The following is a 27,973-nucleotide window of genomic DNA, read 5'->3' as shown; positions in this document are numbered from 1 at the left end:
TGCAGAGGACCACCTGTCTCCAACATTATTGGCCTTCCTGAATAAGTTCAAAAAAGAGTTTTTCTGGAAGGCTTTTATGGTATGACATGTATTGTTTTAATGTATTTGTGAGATTTTTGTTTGATTACTATGCTTTCTTTACTATCATGAGCTGCCAAGAGCCTTGTATGATTGCAGTGGGATGTAAATTTGATAGATTGGACGGACTGACGGATGGATGGAGACAGACAGACAGACAGACATATGCCCACCCTTCTTGTCACAAGAAACCTTCCTGTGACTCTCCAGAAAGCCCAGAGGTTAAGAAGCAGCCCCTGACCTCTGAAAAGTTGCCCAGGTCTACTCTAAGGTTGCCCTCCCAACGGCTTTGAAATAAGCAAGTATGTTTAATAGCAAAAAGAAAAAAATGGAACAAAACAAACTAGTAATTTCATATCACTTTCATCCAATGCAGTAAATATGTTTAACAGAGATTTATTTTTTTAAATAGCTGATTCAGGATTCAAGACTTCAAGAAATTAATACAAATGCATTGTGCATACAAATACGTTTAAATATAAAATCTAAACCATGATTTCATTAATTATTCTATTTATAACATACATAGTATGTTACTTTTTAAAAAATGCTTCATAAACTACTGAACAGTTTTATAAAAGTTGATATAGTCATCCCATAGGATGTACAAAGCTATGTTCTTGAACCAGTTTTACTACCATTCAAAACACTATGTTTTAAATGTACTCAACATCTTCAAGAGCAAAAGGAGAGGCTTTCTTTCCATAGGAACATAAAATAACCTAACTACATGTCTATTTTTAACAACACATAGTCCCACAGCCATAAATTAAGCTCACCTTCATGAGTCATCAGACATTATACAATATGTTAGCATTCAAATAGCCTATGATTACAGTTACTAAGTCTTTATGTTAATTTAAATTCACATGACAGAGTTTATCTCAGGATCTGGCATAGTTCCCATTTGTGCCAAAGAACTACATGATGGAAAATATTGCAACCTTGCAGCCAGCATGGGGAGCAGGCATTTTGACAATTCCCTGTCTAGCAGCTTCACACCTAAAAACTTTAAACAGGAGATGCAGCCGAAGTCACAATAGGGTTTTTTTTTCCTTCAAAGCCAGTAGACATAATAAACTAATACACATTAATTAGGAAACTAGGTGACCCTGAATTCTATAAGGTTTTCTTGGAAACGTTCTTAGCTTATGTACAGAATTCTTAACTTTGCCAAGCTCTCAGCCTGAAAGAAAGGAGATCACTGCAGCAGCACTGAGAGTTAGGAAGTATGATAAGGAACATGAGAGAAGCCCCAGAATGTTATTTAAAAAGGAGCTGTTTGTCTCTCTTCATAACCAAAGCAAGCCATCAGCAAAACTAGTGGGCGGTTGCATAAAGATATTCCTTTGTTCCACCACCCCTTCATCCAAGCAAAACTTCGTAAGATGACAATGGGCAAGTAGGAGTTGAATTCCAGGTTACAAAATTTCAGATCTTTTTAGGTAAGCCAGATGATAGAATCCACGCAGAGGATTCACTGTCAGTACAGCTGTATTAAAAAACACATTACCAGGAGCAGGTGGTGGTTAGAAGTAGCAATGGAACTTCTCCAGAATGTTCATTAAACACTGTTAGAGTTCAAGGAATCCAAGCACAGCCAATTAATGCTCTCGTGCTTCTTTCTCTCTCCCATCCCTCTACACACATTACCCCTCTTCAGTTCAACACAAGAGACTCCCAAATCTATTCATAGTCCAGTGTTGTTGGGCCCCGGACAATGTTAAAGTAGCCAGCTAATGCTCCAAAGTCTATATATAATGAGCGTTGTCTCCTAAGCAGATCCGACTCCTCCGTAATCCCAAGGGTTGAAGAATCTAACAAGGAAAAATTAAGGAAAAGACATATTACCTACTTGAAAAGTAACTTCAGAACAATTAACTATGTATGTTTTTTGTTTAGCTTAAGTTTTCTAAGCAAGCTTCTTTTCAATATCCATAATAAGGCAGTAGGTTTCCCCAGGGCAAGGCCATTTTGCTTAAAGAAGAGAAACCACAGTAAGTTATAGTAGCTGCAACCACTTTTAACAATACTGGGGGTGCTTCACCTCGAAAATGGTATTGTAGAGTCAGTAAACGACAGAAAGTGATTAGGAGGCCAGGACAGCTCTCTCATGGGGAAAGGCATTTGGAGTTTTACTTTTCACTTGGTTATAAAACAGGCAGGTGAGGAGCGGGATAAGAGATGTATAAAATTAGGCATGAGAGGGAGAAAATGGAGAGAAATCTAACAAGACTTGGGGTTCTCCATCTCTGGAGGTCTTTAAGAAGAGGTTGGTCAAGGATTCTTTAACTGGTTTTCCTCCACACTGCAGGGGGTTAGACTAATTCTGTGGTCACTTCCAACTTCACAGTTCTGTGATTCTATGGTTCTATGAAATCTCCTCCTTCATTTACAAATATGTAGAGCAGTGTTTCTCAACCTTGGCAGCTTGAAGACGTGTGGACTTCAGCTCCCAGAATTCCCCAGCCATGCTAGCTAGGGAATTCTGGGAGCTGAAGTCCACACGTCTTCAAGTTGCCAGGGTTGAGAAACACTGATGTAGAGGAACTGTACGCATAATGATGGCTCCCAACTAAGATGGCTTCAAAGGGTGATAAGACATGGAAGATAAGGTTATCAGCAGTTTTACTCTTGTTAGCTAAACATTATCATTAACTAAATAGATGTTTGTTGATCTGGTGAGCCTCAATGTGTTCTTCATTAAATTCCTCTATGCCATCAACTAAATGAACAATGAGCATGAGAGATTTTTCATTTTGTAAATTGATTTGCGGTGGGCCCATTTTTAGTGAAGTTTGATATCCAATATAAAGTATGAAACAGAGCCATTCTTGTACGTGCTATAGTAAATATATGGGCTGTGTGTGTTAGAACAGGAATTGTTCAACAAACTAATGCAGGGAAATCAGGAATGAAGTCCACCATTAGTCAATTAAAAACCATGTGGTTGATGCATTTGGTTAGGAGAAAGGTGATGTCAGGTCCAGCCCAAGAACAATGATGAAACAGTCCAGCCTAGTACAGTTCCTTTATTTGCTTACACCTTACAGACAGAATCTTGCCAAACTAAATCTGTACTACAGCAACTAGTGGATATACCCTGTGAGATTTTAGGGAGTGGCTATCCTGAATCTCTTAGTCTTCCCTGCTCCCCCTGTGGACTGTGCTACCTCTTGTCTCCTTTCCCCTCCTGGAATGCACCCACTCCTTCCTGACAGCCTTGATCTCCCACAGGTAGCCACATTCCATTGGTGAACTGTGAAATTTACTTCCAATTGCACTATGAAAGGGCTAGGAATATAATTATGGAAAAAATAATGAAATTCTAAGAAAACTGCCGAAATCAGATATAGCAGAGAAATTCTGTGACACCTACTTCTGTCAGTTACCTATTTACAAGCTTCAGTGCTATTAGTCCTATACTTTGGCTCCTATATTTTAAAACATACTAGGATTCAGAAAAGCTCTGCACTGTTTCAAGTTTGTCTTCTATTGCTTATTTCCCCTCTGTGTAGCTGTCAGCCTTCCCAGGTAAACCAGACAGGAAACACAACCAGACGAGCTAATTCTACTTTATTGCCAGGCTACATTAGCAGAATCTTGCAAGTCTGAAAGTACAATCTCCCGCTGTCCCTTTTTACTGCCTGATCAGTCAGGACGGGTCCTTTCTAAATTTCTTTCTCTGCCCATTACTCAGTTGCGGGCTCCTCCCCCTTTTATCTCATTGTTCCCTAGGCAGCATCTCTTCCCCTCATCTTCCAAGGTCATTCTCACATTCCATTCCAGTAGCCTTTAAAAAATAATCTTATATTCCAGATTCTGCAAAACATTACAGGTAGTCCTTGGGTTATGATGGCAATCCAAGCACCTGGATCGTGATCATGTGACTATGGGGACACTGTGACGACCAGAACTCCAAGGACCTGTTGTAAGTCCCCCTCATTCAGCATTGCTGCAAGTTTGAACAGTCACTGAATGAGTGGTTGTAACCTGCCGTGTTGCTGCCTTGAACCATCGGCCTCCTGGATTTTTTTCCTTTTATTTTTGTAAACGTGTGCTGTTATAAATTTTAATTGTATATCTATTTATTGTTTTAATATGTTGTGAGCTGCCCAGAGTCCCCCATTGGGGGGAGATGGGCGGGGACAAGTTTAATAAATAAACAAACAAACCTGAGGACCACCTGTACTACACAATTTTGGAAGCTCCAAAATACTTGTTGAGATTCTGAGATGTCAATGTGAATTTGTCACTGAACTGATTTTGCAGGAATCATACATTTAATCTAAAGCCTTTTCTGTTGAGAAGTCAGGGAGGTTTCTGCCTTGCACTTAGATGCAAATTTTGCTGGCCTTCAGACTTTTATTAGTAGGTTTCAATGGGAAGTGCTTGGGTTTTTGCCTAAGTATAGAAAATAGCGAGAGATAAGAGAAGACTATACCCGAAATATTCTCTGATAGTTCCAACTCATTCTTCTCCAGCAACCTCTTTCGTTCAAAGAGAGCTGAGTCCAAACTCTGACACCGAGGCTGTTCCTCCCGTGGTGGGTGCAAGGCTTCGTGCTTGAGCAGTTCTGTAGCTGAAGGTCTCTGATTTGGGTTCCTTTCAAGGGCAGCTTCCAGTAACCGCCTCATACTAGCACTGCAGTCCTCAGCAATGTCCTCAAGGGGTGGAGCTTGCTTATGGATCTACCAAAAGAGTGTTAAGAAAAGGGAGGTTGTAACGTGATGCTCAAGAGGAGGTAGGGAAAGGTTTCCGAGAGTTGCATGAGTATGTGTGTGTTATAAAGTTACCGCCCTAGGAATTTCCTCACCCTGATTCACAGGTTGGAAAACTGCCACTCTACTCCTGTGACAAAAAGCCACAGGAAAGCTAGAAGCAGAGCCAGTTTCACACTGAAATGTGAAACTCGCCTCCAAAACAGCTTCAAGTTCAACCAAAGGTCTGCAGTCCTAACTCAGAAAATCCAAGGCAAACAAAGATAAATGCATAGCAACTGCAAGCGAGCCATCTAGCTTGGGGAGCAAAAAGGAATGGAGACGGATGAGCAAACACAGTTCATTCGGTTTAGGCTGGTGTTGTCAATCCTGCAACACAACACAACCTCCCAAGGCATAATTTGCCAGCTTTGCATCTGGAAATACTTAAGTTAGTCTGGAAGTGATGCGGTGGGGAGGGGGGAGAAGGAGTCTATACAGGAATATTGAATATATTTTTAATGTTCTATTTCTGGTCCTGTAGAGAAGAAATTCTCCAGAAAAATGTTACCTAATTTTAATCCATTGATAGCTCTGGCTGGCAACGATTTTTCAGTAACTTCAAAACTGTACTGGTGCATTTGATAGCTCTGGCTGGCAACGTTTAAGTTCTGTGCGGACAATTAAGCTCCATCACTCAGAGCTGCTTTTTCAAAGTTCATCTTTTGCTTGTAATTTTCTCAGCTTGCAGTTTCTATCTACCTCCCACTCAGATCAACAAAACATTATCATTCTCCAGATTGTTCCTAGTTCCACAGTCTTGTGAGGTTTACCAAGGTCTGCACAACAGGAATGCAAAAGGCCTAAGAGCCAGCACAGCAGCATTCCAGCTTCCTGCATAGATTCACATCCACAATGTTTTGTTCCCACAATACAGTGGAACCTCGGGTTACGAAGGCTTCTGTTAACGAACTTTTCAGGTTATGACCAGCTCCGGCCGCAAAATTTTGCTTCGGTTTGCTAACTCCGCCTCGGGGTACGAACAGGATACGCGGCCATTTTCCCTCCCGTGACACGGTCCGCGGCCATTTTTCTGCCCCTGACACACGGTCCGCGGCCATTTTTCCGCCCAACACGTGGTCTGCGGCCATTTTTCCGCCCCTGACACGTGGTCCGCGGCCATTTCTCCGCCCCTGACATGTGGTCTGCGGCCATTTTTCCGCCCCTGACACGTGGTCCGCAGCCATTTTCCGCCCCTGACATGTGGTCGTAGGGAGGGGGACTCTCCCTCCAAGCAATAGCTGCCTCCCTGTCCTCCACGCCAGAACGGATTAACGGTAATTACATTGGACCTTATGGGGAAATTTCCTTTGGGTTGCGACCAATTCGGGGTGCGACCAGAGTCACGGAACGAATTAAGTTCGTAAACCGAGCTACCACCGTATTTTAGTAGTCAAGCCTCACGGGGACTAAGTACACTTCCATTGTTCCCCCTCCCAAATACCAAAAACCTCCCCTCTGACTATTGCTTCCTGGGAATAAGAGTTGACTTTGTATCACTTGATATATAATTATGGGACCACCATCTCCATTGTCTGGACTGTATAAACTGCCTGTGCTAATGTTAATGCTAATGCCAAACAATGGAAACATGGGAGTTCCTGATCAACCAGTTGGGGAAGGTTCCTCACAGAAATTTTGATTGTAGCGGTGCTACTGCGAGACAACCCCTTAATCCTTTTTCCTGTGCCACTTGACAACTGGAACGGTCCCTTCCCCACCTGCTAAGGGCTGGAAAAGCAAGGAGTCATACACCGGGAGGGAATCTCACAAGCCTTCGAGTTTAGCTCCTTGCATATTTCAAGAAACCCTGAGTGACAATCCTTTCCACCACACACAAACACACACGTACCACATACGAACACACACACACACACAAATGTCCTGCTATCAGCTAGAAGAGGAGAGACATTCTTTAGGTTACTATGGGAGTAAAGGATGACGAACACAAACGTATTGAGTGTGGAAGCACTGATTAGAGTCCCTTGCAGCTTCTTTTAAAGCAGCGTTTCTCAACCTTGGCAACTTGAAGATGTGTGGACTTCACCTCCACACATCTTCACACACACCTCCACACATCTTCAAGTTGCCAAGGTGGAGAAACACTGCTTTAAAGTGTTTAAAGAAATAGGATGGACACATAGGATTCCAAGTCTCAGGCAAACCATTCTGGGGGAACTACCTCATTCCTTTTGCAGCAGCCTGTGTTCTTGTTCTGGCCACTGCCAGATGCATTATGTGACCCAAATTGTAAGGCTGCATTTCTCTGGAATGAAACTCCAGTATTAAATGTAGAAGGTTTCAGACTGAGTTTCTGTCTAGTCCATTTAATAGGTTCAGGATGCCAAACCCCTTTGTCTTAGGGAGGCAAAGGACAGAAAATACAAGGAGCTTGACCTGGCTTTCAAAACTTCACCTTCTCATTACAGTTTCCAAAATGGCGCAGCAAATGCCTCTAGGATTGGATCCCCACATGGTGCCCAGGAGCAAAAACACGGCTTTTCCAATGTCTCCTTGGGGACTGAGGTAAGCATGGGAGACATACCTGAGCTTGGCATGAATCTAGCAGTTTTTTATATTCTAAGGCACTATATTTTTATAACTGTAATATGATTTTGGTTAACTGCACTTACTATTTAGTATATTGGATAACGCTGATAATGTGATGATTATCGCAATGTTATATATCATATGTTGTTGCCGCAAGCCTCTTTGGAGGTAATAAACTTATAATAAACAACAAATAAACAATGTAATTGCCAACTCATTCTTGTGCTTTGCCTGATTTTATGTTCAGGGATTCCTTTACGTAAAACACAATGAGCACACTCCCCAAGCATAACCTAAATTTCCAATGGGCCTGACCACACTATGATTTTCTTCCAGTTCTGCTGCTGAACACACCCCTGCTGACACCAAGAGCAAGCCAACACAGTTCCATTTCTAGCTTCTAAAAGCCTCATTACCTTTACAAAACCAAGAGGTTTTTTTCTAGCCACCATACTACCCTAAAGTCTACAGAAAGAGTTTAAGGCTGTCAGTTGGCAGCTGAACACCACAGGCCTATTGAACGATCAATTAAATAACTTACTATATAGAGATAGGAGGGATAAGCTGCCCGGGGATATCGACTGACCCATGGGGGGATGCCAGTTTGCATGTGGATGATGGTCGCTCCCAGGCTGTAGATGTCAGCTTTCGTACTGTGGCCCCGGCAGAGAATCACTTCCGGACTCATGTAAATCTGCAAATGGAATCCAAAAGGAAATTAGCTTCTGCGCCAACCTTACTCCAATCATCTTTAAAGCAAAGCCGTATGTCACAGAGGAAAGGGTTTTTTTAAAAAAATCTGTGCCCTTTTAGCAGATCTCACTCAGAAAATGCAAAATCTGAGATAGGTGGAGCTCAGAAAAACCCAGTATAGTCCACCATAACTGCCAATTTTGATGCAGTGATATATTGCTAGCAACTAACGAAGGGCAAGAAATCATAACACACTTCCCATTTAAGATGTAACAAAGGTTCATATGGACAATAATGAACAAATATATAGGGTCACTTGCTTCTGTCTGGGTCTGAAATATTCTTTAATGGAATTTCAGCAGTTCCCCTTACCATTAGACAATAAGATGCTGGTGTAACTCTATCCCACAAGAATGTTCACCTAATATCAATCTTGATAAACCCTAGATGACACGTCAAAGCAGTTTAACCAAAGTATGGTGGTTATTTTACTAATGCATAATAAATTGAAGGGGACAGAGAAGGAGGAGAAGTTCATGGCAGACATTCTCATTGGCCTATGCTCCATCCCATTCTTCTGTAATTACTATGATACAGATAAGGCAGCAATTAGGCTGTCTTCTCAGGGGGAATCATTACCTCCGTTCCTCGAAGTTCTTTGGGATAATAAATATCTTCCGTCATTTGAACGCTGAGTCCAAAATCCACTAAAACGGCTTTGGTTGACATGAAAACAATGTTGCTTGCTAGAAATTAAGGGAACAAATGAGGATTAGGATGTGGAAGGGACATCTGCACATTCACTTTAACACGGAAAATAACCCACAGGCAGGAATTAAAAGGAAAGCAATCATTTAGCAGGCACACACCAAGCAAAAACATACTTGGGAATTCTTCTTCCAGTGATTCATAATTAGACAGAGAAAGAGCCATTATAGCTGCTTTGCCCCAGTCCCTGCATTTCAACAAGTTTGTAGACCGGTGTTTCTCAACCTTGGGAACTTTAAGATGTGTGGACTTCAGCTCCCAGAATTCCCCAGCCAGCATGCTGGGGGATTCTGGGAGTTGAAGTCCACCCATCTTAAAGTTCCCAAGGTTGAGAAACACTGCTGTAGATGGACTACTTGACACAGATGTGGGGTTGCATATTACAGAGGGGAGCCTCTGCACACAGAGCATGGGCATCGACATATATCAAAAGAGATAGCAGAGATAGAGGTGGGGCACTGACCTTGATCCCATTTTCCCCTAGGCCATTGCCCCACAAAGGGGTACACCCCAAGAGAGTCTAATTATGGCTTTTCAAGAAGCTCAAAAGGACAATCCCAAATTAAGAGACTCCCCAGGCTTCCAGCTGGACGCAGAAACAGCCCAAGGCGTGAGAGACTCTCAGCAAAAGACACTTTGGTGGACCTCCAGCAACAAGCTGAGTTGCTGGTAGACCCAATACACTCTTTGGGTGTTTCACAACATTCCAGACTTTGTGGGGATTGTGGTCCTATGGCAAATTAAAATTTTGAGTTCTGAAATGCCTATTTTTTATATCTTCAGAGCACTTCACAAGGATCAAACCATGACTCCTCAGATCTCTATGTTTTTCTAAGTTTCAAAGCAACCCCAGTGGTGGCAATGATGGGAGAACTTCCTAAACTGATGAGGAAAAGGGAGAAAGGGAAATGTTTCCCCCTCCCCCATTCTCTCTTCAACTAAATCTTGGGGAGATCAATTTAAGCAGGAAAGCATGGGGCAGGCAAGAGACTAATTCTCATTTTCTCTAGCAGACCTTCCCTAGACAAACAGGAGAAGAAATTATTCAGTGATCAAAATCCTGTATCTTCTCCATCATGGGTGGTGTAGTTGGTGTCTCTGGTTCAAATCCCAAAATGATTCTTTAGCAACCCCTTCCCCTGTTCTACAAGAATAATAAGATGGACCTTTCTTGCTGGACTTTTTGAAAGATTGTGAGATGACATAAGCTAAAGTGCATGACAAACTCTGTGTGGTTTGGAGCTCAGACTTCTGATTCCTACCTGTTGAACAGCAGCATTTCCCTGCTATCACACTCCTCCAGCCAGGAGTCCTTCAGATGCATTTAGGACTACAGTTGCAGACAAATCTAGAAGGTACCAAACTGGAGGAAATTGGTTGGCCTAAAATACGCTACTGAAATGAAGTAGACCTGGGCCAACAAGGAATAGAGTTTTGCTTAAAAGGATGGTGATAACTGCAACTTCCAAGGGTTTTTCCTCACTGCTGAATTCAAGTGCTATCTACCCAGCCTTCACTTGGTAGAAATTTTGTTGAACTGTTGTGCAATTTTCTACCCACATTGCCAATCTCTATCCTGCCTCTAATGCATCTGTTCTAAGCCACTGCTACAGGCACTGTTGTGGTTTTGGATGATGGAATGGGATAATGAAGCCAGTCGGTCAGTTCCTCCAGTTTCGCTGCCCTCTTCTGCATGACTTCAGCTAGAAAAAAAACCTCTGCCATTTGCAGAGCTGCAACAAGAATGGGGCAGCTCTGGCTGAAGGACTCTGTCAAAGTTCCTTCCTGTGTCCTTTTCTGACCCCCCATTCCTTCCTAACCCAAGCTGAACAAAATAAAAAATGAACAGAGCAGGGTCACAAAGGAAGCTGAGTCAGAAGCAGCTCTTTTACTTAGGAGTTTTCTTCCTTTCGCTATACAGGCAACAACTGCCATTCCAGGAAGGCAACACATGGGGATGTGGCTGAAAAAAGAGGCTGAGTCTTTTGTGTCTCAGTCAGATGCATGGAGAGAAAAGCCTGGAGTGTGTATCTTTGAATATAGAAGGATATTAAAGTTGTAGTGGTGTTGGGCAGGAATCTGAATTGGCTTTTCCTTGCTCTAAAGCAGCGTTCCTCAACCTCAACAGCTTTAAGATGTGTGGACTTCAACTCCCAGAATTCCCCAGCCAGCATGGCTGGCTGGGGAATTCGGGGAGTTGAAGTCCAGACATCTTAAAGCTGTTGAGGTTGAGGAACACTGCTCTAAAGCACTTTGTAAATGCTAGATATGAAATGTCTTCAATAGCTAGGGTTTCTGCCACATTTCTCTTTGCTGGAACTTCTGATGCATTTCCATGCCAACATAAACATCACCCACTGGATTTTTGAACGTCAGCATAACTTTAAAGAGAGAGGAGCCCTGGAAGGGACAGGGAGGCATTAAAAACAGGGAATCCTGTTTATACAACTTTATACATTTGGAGCTTCTGGATAAATTTAAGGAAATGAGGTCCTTTCGGATAATAAATACTAAAATGACAGATACAGCCCTCATGCCAAATATTACTGAATTTTGAACAGAGAACTTTATTGCAGTTAAACTGCTTTGCAAATATCTACCTAAACCTAATGATGCAGAGCAACATGATGCCCTCCAGATGTGCTAGACATCTATACCTTTCAACCAGGAGGGCCAAAAGACAGAGAAAGTGCTTCTTGAAGTGTAGGGTGGGAGAAGTTCCAACTTCAGTGTTCCTGCTTTTGTAATCTGTCAGTCATGAATGCAAAACTTCCACTGCATACCTTATGCTATGCCGTAATGTGGTTTGATTTTGGCTTAGCATTCTGTGTAAAACTAGCCAATCAGGCCTGTAACATGTATTTACTGCACTATCTAAACCAGCCAAGTGAATGCCATGTATAAAGTGTAAAAGCATGGTTAAGCAAGTATAAAATCATGGTTAGGCAAGTCATGGCTTAGTGGTATGCATGAGCCCAGAAAATGTCTAATTAAAACAGAAAACCTGTGTCAGTAATTGGTGACCCCCATTCTCAGAATGTTTAACCCTACTAATTATATCAACTTCTACTTTCCAAGGGGTTACTTTAACAGGCAACATAACAGTATGGGAAGGAAAAAATTCAGAATGTTCTTTGATAGCGATCCTATATAGCAGCAGGAACCCGCAGACCTCCAAACTGACAATAAGCCTGCAAGCTTCTGACAGCTGGCTAGGCCCAGCTGTTGTGGAATCCAGTAAAAGCTACAGCCACCCCAACTGTCCTATACCTGCTTACATGAACAAGACCCACTGAATTTCATGGGACTTGTTTCAGAGCAGCTATGCTAGGGTTGCACTGCATAGAGTCCATCTAGCATCCAATTCATTCCATTTCCACATAACATATTGTCCTTAAAATGCTCTCAACTGTTTTTTTTATCTACTCACTGCAGATGAAAACATTAGTAAAAGGTAAATTCAGTATACCTTGTTGCCCTCCCCCCCATGTGCAGAAATTCAGGTAACGTTCAGTAAGTAAACTCCAAATAATCTTAAAAGAGGCTTGGATTATCCTGAATATAGTTTATATTAGTTTATACACTCTAGTTTATAGTTTATACACTCTAAGGACCATGCAAACCTACGTTTGATATCCTGATGAATAACTCCCTTTGAGTGAAGAAATTCAAGTCCTTTGAGGATATGTTTTGTCAGCCAGATGATTTCAAATTCTCTCAAAGGCCCACAACTTTCCACCTTTTCTAGGATAGAGCCTCCTTCTCCCGCCTCCATGAAGAGATGGATTGTCTCATCCCACAAGATCGCTCCATAAAGTTCAGCAATATTTTCATGACGGAAGCAGGCTTGGATTTCAACATCTGATGGCTTGAACTGTTCCACTGGGACCTACGATGCCAAACATAAGCTGATTAAACTGTGATGTCCAAGCAAAGATTGTCCTACTAGAATGCCTGCAGCACTTAGCTTGATGATCTACATTGGTGGGGTGCTACCCCATGTTCACATAACTGTCTGGAAGTGCTAAGGTTATTATGTTGAAACAAGCTACAAGAAAGCAGGTCCAGCAAACATTCAACTGTTTGGGGAAGCAAGAGTTCATTGTTTTGCTTGGCACTGAAAACCCTGAGGCATCACACTGATTTGCATTCAAAAGACCAACCCCACCCTTCCTCTCTGGAGTCCCAAGGAAAAGCTAGGGCTTCTTTTAGCTTCTTTGAGTAGGCAATTCTATCCCAGCCTTATTTAGCTAGAATCGGGGGGGGGGGGGGGGGAATCTTCCTTCGTAGTTAACAATAGACAGAGAAAGCCCAGCACAACTGCATTACCCATCTTCTTAACCACTTTGCCAAAGAATGATGGGAGTATCTAGCATGAAGAAGGGGGATGAGAGCAGGATTGTGGACTATTGATTGAAGTTGTTGCTTTAATACAGCAACTCAGGCAAGGTGTTACAAATAAAAATCCTTCTACATGTTTCTACTGTAAAACACTGAGTGATTAGCAATAGCACTCATACCCTTCAGAAAACTTAGATAATCTCCTAGGCTTACAAGAGTTCCAAGGCAAGATTTATTCTTGTCCTTTACATATTATCTGGTGACTCAGTGATCCTGAAAATACCAGCCAGAGTTTTGCAGGAGTTAATAAACGTGTCCTTACTTCTAAGTCATATGCATGCTGAGATCAGTACACAAATTTTCATATGCAGAAGCTTCCTGTCCTTTTTTATGACAGAATGCTCATAATGTCCCATCCTTTCCCATGGCATTCACAGCTTTAGTTTACTCATTTCTTCTAGCACTATTCCATCTTTCCTCCATGGATCTCTCATTGACAAACCAAGATTATCCAAGTGATATCCTATCTTATCCTGACCAGACTCAATTAGCTTCAGCATAGTTGCTCTTTTATCTACCTCCAGACCACTGTTACCTTATTTATTTATTTATTTAGTTAATTAATATAGCCACCCATCTCACATATGTGACACTTCAAAATTTGTTGACAATGCACATATGGAGTCTTTCCCAAAGAAGAAGAGAACTAGGTAGGCCCTCCTTAGATGGAGCTCCAGACACAGACTTTAGTCTATCATGTGCATGTTGTTTCTATCATAAATGGAAAAACATAGTCTCATTTATTACAGCATTATAGGGAAGGCCCAACCTGTCACAGGCATTACCAAAGACAGAACCTTACCAGCTTGCAAGCCATCCGCTTTTTGGTTTCTGTATCCTGTGCCAAGTACACTTTCCCAAAAGCTCCCCGTGGAATGAAGTCAGTCCCAATATTTCTGTACGTTAGCTTCCAAGGAAATAGCAGCACGTCCGAGTCAATCTTATAGCGCCCATTTTTAGGTTTGATCTATTTAAAGATAAAGGAGAAAATGAAAACAGGATACAGTACTCCCTCATGACCTCCATATACTGAAATATGGATGTGTTAACTGGAATACACATACCTGAATTAACCCATATACGCCAACCTTCTATACCTTTACCTTGCAATGCCTTTTCTAGGCCTTGCATTTTTTCTCCCAGATCTTTCCATTGCAAATTACTAGGGCCAGAGTCTTGGCAGGTAACAGCAGCTACTCTACCTTGGCTGATCTCAGAAGCTAAGCAGGATCAGCTCTGGAGTGTGTCTAGATAGGGGACCACTGGGACGTCTATGGCTGTTGGCTAGACTGGGAAGGAGATAAAGGAATCCCAAAACAATCCCAAAACAAACTATTTGTGTAATGCTGCCAGGAAAAATGCATGGATATGTCCATGCAGTGGCCAGAGCTGAAGCTTGATTCCAAGGCATTTTTACCTTTATCTAGGACAGAAGCTACGCCTTACCTATACGGTGGCAGCAGCCCCAAGCTATAGGTCTGCCTCTAACAGAACACTGCTGATGTTCTACTTTCCAGAACATAGCAGTCTCATGACTACAGCAGTCTTTATATAGAACAATAAAATGGGAACAGCATGTGAAGCATTCAGTTTGTCTTGGAAATATTTACAATTCCAAGTGGTGATTAGCCTTGCATAAAGCATAAGTTGCACTTAATTGTCTGGCAACAACAGCCTGATTGACAGCCTAATCAGCAGGCTTACGTAAGGAGTCCTCCTGGTGGTTTGTTGGTTAATTCTGGATACCTCCTAACCTGTTGCTCTACAGAGTTGTGAGTTTGGCTATGGAAGGTAAGCAAATGCAACATATTCCACCTTCAAAGGTTGCATGAGGGGGTTGGCGGAAGGGGAGAAGCCATTTTTTCCCCAGAATAGATGATGCAGAGAAGATTTAAGATCTAATGATTCATATACTACAATGCCTGAATGGTTCTTTGAAAGTACAAGAATCTCTTTAACCAGGTAAAACTCTCCAAACGAAAACTGACCAAGAGAAAACTATCAGAATACCTGGGGATAAGAAGTAGATTGCTATATTTGATCCGGCCTCATACGCTCTAAAGTGGCTGGGATTTCAATTGCCTCTACACAGATTAATCTCTGTTAAGGAAGTTTAATTATGTTGGAGGCCATGATTAAATTGGCAGACAAGCAAAGCTAGTGTTGAAAAACAGAATGGTGAATAGGTTGGCAAGACATCATTTGGTATGATATCTGATTGGAAACCATTGTGTAAAGTCCCGAAAAGATGGAAAACAAAGCAAAAAAACCAACTAGTTCCATCCAATGGTTTCTCACAATTGTGGCCTACCATCTGGTTTTAAGCTGGGGCTAATATAAACAGTGGTTTGTGAGCTAGCCTCACTTTTTCTCACCTACAAAAATTGACAGGAAATCTGAGGGCAACCTCTCTTCAGGAGGGATGACAAGAAGCTTGAAGATTTTGTTTCCCTGATCTTAATTTCAGCCTGAGTTCTGGAAACCCCATCTTTAATTTGTTTTTGTTAAGAAAACCTAACTTTCTTGTCCTCATGGTTGCAAAATAGCAACCGTGAACAAGGACTGATAAACCAGCAACTATAAATGAGGACTGACAAATATGCTGTCCTTGGTGTCAGATGAACATGCTGTCACTACACCTGATAACTGCATAATTAAAAACATTTAATGCTCAGACTTCAGAGCTTTGTCTTGGTCTGTATTTTTACACTGAGATTTTTAATTGCATCATGGCTGAGATTTAAGGTTAGGGAATGGACAGTTTATAGATGGAAGGCAGCTTCAACCTAATTTCATGTAGGGTGACACAGGGAGATAACTTTATACATCTCAGAAAGGGGCAAACTATTCCATTTTAGCTGTATGTTCATACCTGCAACTCTCTTTTTAAGAAAGTTCACCAACTTAGAAAATAAGGTCTCCCTCACCAAGCTCAGCTTCTGGCAGCTTCATTGACCCCTCCATGTCATCTTCTCAGCACTAAGTGGAAGGGCTGGGCCATTGCCTTCTTTTGAGTTCCCAGTCTAGCCTACAGCCTGGGATTCCCTTGTGACCCCCCATGCCAGTACTAATCAAGTCCAACCCTGCTTAGCTATTTGAGAGAAGCCGAACTCAGCTAGGTGCTAATTACCACATTGCACTTTGAGATTTGTTCATTACAGCTGCAAAAGGAATCTTAAATCCTAACTAACGTATCTGCTTCCAGAAACCATAGCTCAGCTCAGGACCCAATTTCCTGTATTATATAATTTTCATACCACCTTTTCTCCTGGAGCTTCAGATGGTATCCCTAGGACTCCTTCCCCTCCCTCTTCTTCCCAGCAGTAACTCTCTGGGGCACATGGAGATGAGAGAATGGGTGAGTGGCCCAAGGCCACTCAAGTGAGGTTCAGTAGCTGAGGGGGCTTAGTCCAACACCTTCACCGCTACAACACTCTGGATTCAAACAATATCTAAGTCCCATACTTAGATATTATACAGCCTGATAAGGGTATAGGAATGTCTCTGGTCAAGCAGTCAGCAATGGCTGGTCAGCAAAGTCTTTATCGGCCAGGCCTAAATTGTGAAGACTCTAAATGCAAGCCACAAAACCCGCAGCTTTGAGCCATGATCCATGTGAAATACATTCATGCAGAATGGCAGTTGGAGGTTTTAGAAAAACCACATACCATGTTTAAAATGATCCCAGACTCTTGTCTCCTGTGCCGGCATAACTGCTTTGCGGTGTTCGACACCTGATTGGCGAAAGCAAGCAAGTCTTCCACAGTCCCATACTTAACGCACGACAGCAAAGAAACTTCTCTTCGGCTGAACAGCAAAGATTCAGTCCGTTCTTCATTTTTGTTTTGTTCTGGACACAGAGCGATGAGGCTGTCTTTGTAAACTGTCAGGTCACCGTTGGGATAAAGGTTCTCCATGATGTCAATTACTTCAGACACATTTAAATCTGTCAGCAATAAGTCAATCTCTTCCTTATTTTCACTACCGGTACTCATATACTCCATTACTGTCTGTCCTCTTCCCCCTATTCTACCTAAAAAAAATAGAGTAATATTTCATGGTTGGTTAAGAGATTGCGACAGAGGAAGTACTTTGTATGGGCAACTTACATATCTCTACATTGAAGAAGGGGAAGAAGCAGAACTGTGCAGTCTACATAATCATAAAATGCAAACTAGCACATTTTAAGGCCACGATTCTACCCTGTATAATTGAAGCAAGTCCGCTGAAAGCAGAAGCATTTCAAACAAGCACCTATACCAGTTCTTCCCCAATGTTGTCCTCCAGATGTGCTAAAGTTCAGCTCCTATTATTCCCAGTTACCAAGGTTAAATGTGGCTGGAAACTAGGAGAGCTAAAGTCCAACACATCTGGAAAGCAAAAGCTTGGTGCAGGCCAATGTGTGATCGGGGTATCAGTCTCACTTAAAGCCATGGCATCTTAGCACTGGGCATGATCCAGAGTTACATATGCTGAAGTACCACTGAATTCAAGGGGACCTGCACGTCAACTGTGCATTAAGCAACCATTGGTTTTGAAGGGAGTTCATGCCCTTTTCCAGCAGATAATAAAAAACACATTTAAGTGCTAACAGAAACGCTGGGACTTCCTTCACTCATTGACTGAAATGTGCCTGCCATTCTAGCCTCCCTGCCTTTTATAGTAATTTAGTGCAGGAACCCTCTCCCCAAGGGGAAAAAATGGGGATACTGCATAAAACTGTAGCACAGACTGTAGGGCAGGAGTGTTTGGGATGATCTGCCCCAATGCAGACACTAGTCAATCAGTGCCCGTGATATTCCAGCAGCCACAAATCACACTGCAGGTCCATTAGCAATATTTACAACCACTGGGTAGGTGGATAACAATTTCCTAGACAATAGGTATTACGTTCTTCAAGTGCTGAGAAAATGTGATATCTCAGCAAGCAAAGTGCTCTTTTGTGTTACAAAATCATTTACTGCAGACTAAGGCAACAGCTTGGATTGATCTGTAAACCTGATCAGAGTCATAACCACCCCTAATGCCTGCTTCACTCTGAGGATCAGAGAGCTTTCGTTGCGTGTGAAGCACTTACTATCGTTAAGTAATTTCTCTGCAAAGTGCATTGCAGCAAGTCAAACTGCAGGCTAAAAAAAAGTGCCATAGGAAACTTCCAAAATTTTTCTGCCACAGGACTGAACAATGGTATCACAGAGTTAACTTTCCCTTACATTGTTTCTAATTTACATTTTTTTCTATGCAGATTTTTGACACAGTTTCAGAACAAAGCTGGGGAGGGGAAGTGAACTTACAGGAATCCAAAACTGACATGTCAACTAAAATCACTTCCCAGTCCACAATCAGAAGGAACCTTCCTATTCACAACAGCCTCCTTTAAAAACCTGGAAAAACAAGGATTGCATTATTTTAGACAACTAGATCACTGGAAATCCCCAACACTTCATATCTCTATAGACAATGCTCCTGGTTTTTTTTTTTAAATCATTAGAACAATTTGGCTGTAGAAACACGTTTATTTTCAGATTTTATATTCAAAAGTGCATGTCAACCCAGGATTTCTCCAATCCACTTTTTTCAAGTTTGATATTATTATGCAAAGAACAGAATTTCGAGAAAACAGCCTCTTTTCTGGAGAACTGTACCATTATCCTAAAATCACGTGGCACTGGAATCAGAGAAAGAAAAAGAAAATTCAAGAGAAAAGGGGGGCTTTTGACAGAAAGATGGCTCAGCCAGCACAAATTCATCTGCCCACTTGGGACTTTTAGACCTGATCAAAGGACCTTTCTCTGAAATCGCTCTCATTTTTGTTATTCTATCTATACCTAAAACTACCTTTCCTCAAGCTGAAGGCCAGGTGCCCGCCTCACCTGGATCACGTAACAGAATCACATGTATCTGCGGATGAAAGGATGAAAAACTGGACAGTGACACAAGAGACAGGGAATATGGGTTAACTCCTCCCAAGGTTAGGTGACACCTGATCTCCTGAAGCTGCCAGGCAATGTGGCGTGCATAGCTGCAGTTTCTGGTCCAAGATTTTTATCTTCTTTCTGCTGGCAGGGAGCCTTTGGGTCAAAGCTTTCACATGGGATCAGTGGAAAGCACGCTTACCAGTTCTGTCTCAAGCGTGCTGTGGGGACTAAGAGCTGCCAAACAGCTTTGTCCAAAACGTGAGGACGACCACCACACATTTGCAAGCAGCAGGCAGGAGATCTCAAGGACAGAAAGAGGGAAGGGAGAGAGCTGAGCACGCCTCTCCGTGGCCACAGAGAAACTGGGGAAGGGGGATGTCGCTCACACACTCTCATGGTGCGTTCACCCAGATTGCGTCAAGTTGAAACCAAGCAAGGTGTTTGGGAATCTTACTTTCTCTCTCTCCAAACCACAAAGAGTAGAAAACATTCCAACTTAATTTTGGAATATTTCAGGCCCAGTTTTGGGCTGCCTACATCACTGATGGCTTTATATGCTGAAACAAAATTCATGAATAAAATTGTTTTTCAGCTCCACATTTGCTTCTGAGGGCTGCCTGAAATCTTGCCCAGAGGATTCCTCCATAGCCAGCAAATATTTAAATGTCCTCCACTGAATTTTCCACATGGATGTTCTCTATCTGTACACTGATGGGCTTTGTTCCATTTTTTAAAAAAAATCTTTCAATCTTTCTGCAACTGGAATGTCATACTGGAATTTCCTACGGCAGAGTCAAAGCCTAGGCAAAGTTAAATGCATGAACCCACTGATGAAGCCAAGTTTGGCACAGGTAGGGTTACCAGATATCTGAACAGGCAAAGGAGGACACAGACAATTGGAAAGGAGGGGAAATGGGGGGAAAGGGGGACACAGTGTTTAACTTTCTTGGCATCCGTGACAAAATTTACAATGAAAAACTGCAAAAAAAGTACTTAGGCTTGCATGTATATATAAAATTACTTTTTCTAGCATCAGAAAGATGGGTTTTTCAATTGCAATGTTTTTCCAACAAATCTTTATTTTCAAGAACCTACGCTAGCAATAATGCAGAATCAACAGCAATGCACTTTTCAAATTTCACCATAGAAACATGTGACGAGTCATGTGATCTACAGACTACAATGATCATAGATCTGAAGGGGCTGGATTGAAGCCGATTGCTGGAATCAGGAAATAGTGTCATAAATCTAGGCTGTCGAGTCTTGTCAACGGACAAGGGAAAAAAGCAGACAATTTACAAGGTCACAATACACAAACATCTGAATGATTACTGTTGTGAAAACAGTCCATTAAAAAAAAACAAAACTCAAGACACTCAAAAACCCAGACAATATTTGATTTTAAGGCTATGCCTACCAGAGGGAGGATATCTGGTGACTCAGCCACAGGTTGAATCCAAATAGCTGCCAGTTTCCAAGCTGAAGGATACTGTCTCTGGCTTTAGATATACTTAAAAATAATGTTACCTCCACAGCTACATATAATCCAGCCTGACCAGATTCAAAGTAGATTAGAATTTTAAAAAATGTTCCAAGTCAGCATTTAACTCTTTAGTGCTATAGGTTTTGAAAGGTTTTCTCTTTCACCGAGAACAGTAATGGTTTCCCTAATAATCACAAAAAGTCCCTCAGTGTCGTAACTCCACCTTACAGCCTTTCACACAGTGAGATTTTAGTCACAGTTCAACCAATCAAAAGGCATTCAACAGCAGTTCTTGGGATCTGTTTTCCTCCCTAATGCATTTCCCTGGAAAGAAACATGATGGTAAGTGACACGAAAAGGCACGAGGCTTGTAAATAAAAGAAGGATATCACTTGGGCCTCTGATAAAATAACAGGGCGACTGTGCAATACAACTGATAAAAGGAAGCAGGAAATTACGTTTGGTAATTTTTTGGGTAATGATGAGTGGAAGAGAAGGGTAAGAGCAACTCTTTTACAAGCTCAGTGCTTATTAAGAACCCACAGTGTGTTCTTAGGAAATCTGGACCTGACTGCTGATTGAACCCCAAACTGATACCCAAATATCAGTGCTTGAAATCTTGTTATTTACAAAGTACCTTAAATGCTGAACCCCCCCCAAAAAAATCATTACCCTAATTTAACACTGTATATGCACTGTGTGAATATGTCCTTTTATCCGTACATTATGGCTGACTTCTCTGGTCAGGAATATTCCGTGCTGTTGATTCACGGGTCAGTGATCCATGGCTAGACAGGTGGAGGATCGTGGGAGGACATCCCACATGCTGTCCATCACGCCAGATCATCTCCTGATCACCTTTGCAGTGAATTCCAAACTCTACCCATACAGACCAGAGAGGATAAACATGGCATTGTTTATGCTTCCACTTAGTCCTTAAATGTCTCTGCCTGTATCTTCTTATAATTTCAGGATAATAATGAATACCTGCAGCCTCTGGAGACGGAGAGCTTTACATAGTTGACATCACTCTAATAGCTCTAGACGGGGGAGGTTGTATTACAGAACAACTTCATTTACCACAAGAGACAACTGTGGATCACACTTGTATCAGAATAGAAACCCATGGGGTTGGATTCCGAGAGCAAGGAATGGAATGGGGGTTACATGAGAAGCCTTCTGCCCCCTCTCCTTCCTGTGCTTTGCAAAAAGCCCCTGGATGATTGGTAACCCCTCAGGAATGGGGTGAAAAAGTGGGACATGGAGCAGGGGAACAAAAGCACCTTTCTGATGAGCTGTAAGCATAGGAATTAGCCCTTAGATCAGTGTTCCTCAACTTTAGCAACTTTAAGATATGTGGACTTCAACTCCCAGAATTACCCAGCAAGCAGTCATTCACAGCTGAAGTCCACATATCTTAAAGTTGCTAAAGTTGAGAAACACTGCCTTAGATATTACAAAGTCTATACAGAAGGAGCTTCTGGAAACGCTAATGCCATTTCTTGGAGATGGTATCCCTGCTACAAACTTCCACCATATAATGGACAGGATTCAGCAGGCTATGCCTTGCCAGAATTGAATCAGCCAGTCCAATCAAGAAAGGTCCTGCTGAAAGTCCCCAACTCTCAAAAGTTTGGGGGCCAAAAGGAGAGGGGCAAAGATGGCAGTTGTAATAGGCCCCATCTTATGGAACAGGTAATCCGCGTTTAGCGACCAGAATTGGGACTGGCAACTTGGTCGTTAAGCGAAGCTGTTGCTAAGTGAAACTGCAACTGTGGTTATGATCTTATTTCAGCTTTCCTTTGTTTTACAGACTTGAAAAGGTTGTAAATGCGAGGATTGGTCACAAAGTTACTTTTTCATCACTATTGTAACCACAAATAGTCACTAAATGATGCAGTCGCTAAATGAGGACTACCTGTACTCTCTCCAGAAGAAGTACAGGTAGTCCTTACTTATGGTAACTGGGACCAGCAACTCCATTGCTAAGCGATGCAGTCGTAAACTGCAACACCATGTGACTACACTGACTTATGACAGCAGTTCTGACAGTCCCAGTTGCCGTTGTTAGGCAAATTCTGTACAGTTGTGGCATCCCACAGTCACACGATTGCCATTTGTGACCTCCTAAGGGCTTCTCCATTGACCATGCTTGTCAGAAGCTGGCAGGGAAGGTCACAAATGGTGATCATGTGATTGCAGGACACTGCAACGTCGTAATTGCGAACCAGTTGCCAAGCAATCATGTGACAGCTGGGATGCTGTGATGGTCACAACTACAAGGACCCATTGTAAGTCTCCCTCATTCAGCGTCATCATAACTTCAAACAGTCGCTGAACGAGTGGCTCTTCAACGAGGACTACCTGTACTTGCAGTGCCCACCTTGCTGCGGTTCCATAGGCAAGTTAACACTGTTTCCTTTCAAAGCCCTTTGGCCACTGGCTGACTGTAGGCACCTCTCTTGGGTTTTATTGGGGTTTTTAGCTTTGCCTTCTAGGGTTATTTTTGGTTCTGATATTGTTCTGATTTAGTGGTTTATTTTTTTTGTTTTCTCTTGCTGAGGTTGTACACTGCACAGAGTCCTTTGGGATCAGGTCAAGTTAGAAGTCCCATAAATCAGTCAATAAACGTTGCTTGTAAAAGTTCTGAGATCTCTAGCTACTGTGTCCCAAACTACAGCACTCAGAATTGTACCAAAAGGGACTGGCCAGATTAAGACAGTAGATCAAGGCTTTTTGAACTACTTTGGCACATTTACTACATAAGTTGCTCCTTCGTATTTTTCATCTCTCTGTTGTTTGGCAGATTGCCCCCAGAATCACAATTACTCTAAGCGAAGACTAATCATCATCACCAGGAAAGAAGCTCATAGGACGTCTTTTCCAAGCATTTCGTTTTTCTCATTCCTTGAATGCACCATGTACAATGTATCTTCTCAGAAAAGGAAGCTTGCCAGGAGGTAGAGAAGCTGTTAGGGAGCTTATTCTAGACAAAAAGGAGGACATGTGACCCTTGAAATGATTTGCACAATGAAGTCCTGAACTAAAGTTAAGGTGATTGCAAGGGCGCTTAGTTGACAATTATTTGCTGCAGAATGGCCTTCCCTGACCAGGTGTCCATGTGGCATGTTGGACTACAACTCCCATAATTCCCAGCCAGCCTGTGGAGGATACTAGATTAGGCAAGTCTGCTCTACAATTTGGACTGGTCAAGACAACATTGCCCAATATGTATACTAAAATGCTGACCACAAGGAATGCTTAAAATGCAGTGAGCTAGAAAAGTCACAGGGTCTATAAAGGTGGCACCCCAATTAACTTTCCACTAACTGATGAGCAAAGCCAATCAGGAGAGGTGTAAACCAGCATTCCTTGGGGCAGAGACAAGTGTTGTGTGTTTTTATGTCCTCGCTGAGTTGAAACATGACCTAATTTTGAAGCAAGTATTTTTCGGTGGCATTTCTCCATACGTTTGATTCATGCAATTCACTCCTATCAGATCAACGTGGCAGGTGATTCAGGATTGGAGCATCCAGACAAACTTGATGCTGGAGTGTCAGGCTAGCAGCATATTTTGCCCACTCCACCCAAAATGCCAGGATGAGGGTTTTCAGAGGATGCCATTCCTCTTTCTTGGCTGGGATGTACTAACACAGGAAAGCAGGAGGGTTCCAGCTATGAGTTTTTCTTGTCTTAGGTGGCTGGGGAAAAGCCACCTAAGAGGTTGGGCAGCTGCTGAGTTGCTTGGTCAGTAGAACCCAACTCACCTTCCCTCCTTGAGGATTCAGGATTCTTCATTCCACAAATAAATAGGCAAATGATAATGCAAAAAAGCAAGCCAATGCCATTCGCTGGCTTCTCTTCTCAGCTACCCAGGAATTCTCTTTTAAATATTTCCATACAATTCCCCAAAGAGAGTGAGAAAGGTGCTGTTTCCTCTTCTGTGTGCTTTGGGGAGCAGCGGTTGAACTGCCTTTCCCAGTATTTTATTTATTTATTCAAATTTGTAATAGCTGCCCAACACCAACAGACTCTGTGCAGCATATAAAACCCAAAAACCCATAAAAACAATTAAACCATAAAACACAGAGACAGCCCAGACTAAAATGATCTTAAGGGTAACACAGATCACAACAGGGCCCCCAAAATGCATTAATATATTAACCCCAAGCCTAGGACCAAAGCCAGGTTTTAAGACCTCCCCGGAACCCCAGGAGAGAGGGAGTCCTGGCTGGGGAATTCTGGGAGCTGAAGTCCACACATCTTAAACTTGCCAAGGCTGATAAACACTGACCTAGTCCAATCTCAGTTAGCATCATGAAGAGAAGCAATGCCTCACATCTCAATATAGTGTTTTTAACTGTTGTTAGCCACCCAGAGTCATGAATTTGAGATGGGCGGCCATATAAATGGAAATAATACATAAATAAAGGTCAATCATGGGTTGGTTTCATGGAGGAAGAAGACAGGAGAATATGATGATATGATATCTGGGGACACAGGCACATTTAATCTAAGTAGTAACTTCTATTAAAAATAAGTACAAGAATCCACATTCCCTTTAAATTGGACCCCAGGCTTAATTATACTTGGAGAGGCCTGCTGAAAGCAATGGGATTTGAGCTCATCATTATTACCTTGAAGCCCCACTGACTTCATTGAGCCTCTTCTGAAGTATGATTCAGTCTGGATCCAGTCTTTTCTTCCCTTCAGTGACGTTATCAGCAACATACAGGGTGAAAGTCAGGTTGCATAGGCCAGTCACAATATGCTTTATTTTTTTTTCCAGAGAAAATGTTACAGTACTTGGGAATGGTCAAAGGTCATGTGTCAAAAGAGTAAGAAGTGTTTAGAAGAAAATGGCAACCAATTCAAACATTTAATATAATTTTTACAATAAATTGTTTATGGGGCCTGACTTTGTCTACTGGGCTTTCATTACACTCTGTATATTTTAGCAAACGGACTCCGTTTCTTATTTGAAATGGGGAACAAGCCAGTTTTTTTTAAGGGGGGGGGGCTTTGCCCCTTGTCTCCTGCCCTGCACCAGCCAAATATAATTTCTGCATAGGAAAATCCAGAATAATCTCAATTCAAAACAATAAGACACTTGTACAGAGAGAAATAAACAAGATGAATGCCCCAATTCCAAACAAATATTATAAACATACTTTTAATTTGTGAAAAATAAACATTCTTTCTTAATTCAGTGGTTTAAGGCATCTTTAGGAAATGAAGCAAGTGCCCTCCAGAGATTTTGGGATTGCTATGGACTTGCTGGGAACTTTGGAAGCTGAAATTCCATTGCATCTGGAAGGGGACAGGCTGGAGAAAGAATATTCAGAGCACTTTCTAGCATAGACTACCTTAACCTTTGCAACAGCCCTATCAGGTAGACTAAAGTTGCTATTCTCATATTGCAAGCAAGGGGAGGAGGGTCCTGCACTCACTGCAAACTTGGAAAGGGGATTTCCTAGCACAGATTCACCTTCCTCTCCAAGGACAAATATATTCCCTTGAGCTTCTCCCACACTAGTAATGGGAACATGTGGTGACTGCTAACATGGAAGACAAACAGATACTTGTGTAAGTTTGCCTTCCAACCAATACAACCTTAAGATCCATTCCCAATCGACTGATACAAGAATTCAATGTTAAAAACGTTCAGCAGTTTCAAGTTAGTGCATGTCACATTTACAGCTTAAAATAAGTTCATGTCCATTTTGTAGGGAATTATTTTTTAAGCACATGTACATCCATTGCTTAGCTGAGCCCAGTAAAGGAATCAACCACATTTTAGCAAGCAAACTGGGGTGAAACCAGACCAAGAAGAGCGACAAAAGGATTTTTTTTTTTACCACCCTTCCCAACCTGGTGCTCCCTAGGCTGGAAATAAGGTGTGTGGAAGGGTCCAGATAGGAAACGTTAGTCCAGACAGTATGAACGACTACATTTCAAAAAATGGGCTTGGATCGGGAAAACCCGAGCACTAAAGAAAACAGTGCACCGAGCGAATGCTGAGCTGACATTCACTATTTAAAGGGACCTACGAAGGCCACGGAAGACTATTATGAAGAGCCTAATCCCGGTGCAAAGGGTTCCTGGTTTCAGCTTCCCAGCTGTAAAATGGGATGCACAAAACATTTCCCACTAGTACGGTCGCAAAAGCACAACGCAAAAGCACACTCTTCGAAACACAAGTTCCTACTGCGTCGAAATTCCCAGGTCATCTTTGACCATAAACGGCCGAGGATCAGGACAGGGTTATAGCAACCCAGAAGAAAGAAGGGGCTTTATTATGTCCAAACCCGTCCCCCTCCTCCCTGGAAAACAGGTTGCTGGTTTACTTACACTGCGGAGCGGCTCTGCGTTGGCACCTCTGTTTCCCGGACGCGCGCGCGCTCTTCTCGCCCTCCCTCTCCCCGACTGCCGACCGGGGCAGGGCTGGGTCCGTCCCGTCCCGTCCCCTCCAGGAATCCCGTCCCGCGCAAGGAGAAAAGGGTCCCCGCGAGGGAGACGCCGGCGAGCACACACAGGTGAGCGCGCTGGCTCTCTCCGCCCGTTGCGCTCGGCGGCCGCTGGGCAGGCTGAGCGCTCGGCTCCCCTGCTGGAACGGGAAAAGCCGGGCGGGCGGGGAGGGGAGGGGAGGGGAGGGGAGGGCCGGGCGGAAAATCCAGCCTCCCCGCCGAGCTCGCCTGGGAGGGCGGAAGGTCCAGTTGCGTCGCTTTCGATTTCGCTTCGTCGAACAACCCGGAAGGCCAGCCGGGGGCTGCGGCGTGGAGGGGCCGGACCGGGCCGGTCAGGCGACAACTTGTTGTCTCGGGCCACGTTTCTCGTTCCGCTGGAGGTTTCGAAATCCGTGTGTTTCCGCCCGCAGGTCGGAGCCCTGCCGCCTTTTCTTTTCGGTCGAGTTCCTTTTGACCTACAAAAGCTAACAGGCGTACGAGGACCCTGTTTCCTTTAGAACTGGGCTGTGTGTGTCCTGAGGAAAGAAAAGAGAAAAACTTTAGGAACTGAATTAACGGGCTGGGGGTAGGGAAACGACCTGAAAATGGCAAGTTCCTGTAAGACCACCAGCAGCAGCAATACGGTGGACCCTTGCGTGGTTCCTGCTACAGTTTGTAATCTAAAATTTGACCCAGGAGCAATGTTCATTTAAAAGAATAACTCCATGCATGTAACATGTAGACCATTGTCTAACCATGGTTTGTGGAACAAACCACTACTCTGTTGGCTGGGCTCAGGTAAGGTGCTAAACCAGAAACAATCACCTTGGAATATATTGTGGGAATCCAGCCTATATTTCATTCAGTTACAAAGTC

General features: G+C 42.7%; 1 protein-coding gene across 3 annotated transcripts; it reads right to left on the bottom strand.

The window, feature by feature from the left end:
- Nucleotides 1-447: 447 nt before the first annotated feature.
- Nucleotides 448-27,197, bottom strand: MAP3K8 (mitogen-activated protein kinase kinase kinase 8). Of its 3 annotated transcripts, none has more exons than XM_007426408.3 (9): nucleotides 27,003-27,139; nucleotides 18,545-18,634; nucleotides 16,919-17,283; nucleotides 14,053-14,217; nucleotides 12,477-12,738; nucleotides 8,721-8,827; nucleotides 7,930-8,082; nucleotides 4,523-4,769; nucleotides 448-1,895 (listed from the first exon to the last, which is right to left on the bottom strand). In XM_007426408.3, exons 2-9 carry the CDS (start codon nucleotides 18,561-18,563, stop codon nucleotides 1,765-1,767), a joined length of 1,449 nt encoding a protein of 482 aa, XP_007426470.1. In that variant the 5' UTR covers nucleotides 18,564-18,634; nucleotides 27,003-27,139; the 3' UTR covers nucleotides 448-1,764. The 3 variants fall into 3 exon arrangements, with proteins under 3 accessions (XP_007426470.1, XP_025021313.1, XP_025021315.1); XM_025165545.2 differs by lacking the exon at nucleotides 27,003-27,139 and adding an exon at nucleotides 25,289-26,993; XM_025165547.2 differs by lacking the exon at nucleotides 18,545-18,634 and having other exon boundaries at nucleotides 27,003-27,197.
- Nucleotides 27,198-27,973: the final 776 nt, after the last annotated feature.

The sequence above is a fragment of the Python bivittatus genome, unplaced genomic scaffold (genome assembly GCF_059951505.1).
Source record: "Python bivittatus isolate LINGU-HERP-01145 unplaced genomic scaffold, Pbiv_v1 ctg000610_np1212, whole genome shotgun sequence".
NCBI lineage: Eukaryota > Metazoa > Chordata > Lepidosauria > Squamata > Pythonidae > Python > Python bivittatus.
This window is presented reverse-complemented; position numbering and strand designations above follow the sequence as displayed.

What these genes read in the sequence shown, in the direction of transcription:
- MAP3K8 (XM_007426408.3), bottom strand. An exon ending in AGCGGATGGCTTGCAAGCTG is followed by an intron (nt 12,739 to 14,052) that starts GTAAGGTTCTGT and finishes TTGGCATCGTAG; the next exon opens with GTCCCAGTGGAACAGTTCAA. An exon ending in TATTCATCAGGATATCAAAC is followed by an intron (nt 8,828 to 12,476) that starts GTAGGTTTGCAT and finishes CTTAATTTCTAG; the next exon opens with CAAGCAACATTGTTTTCATG.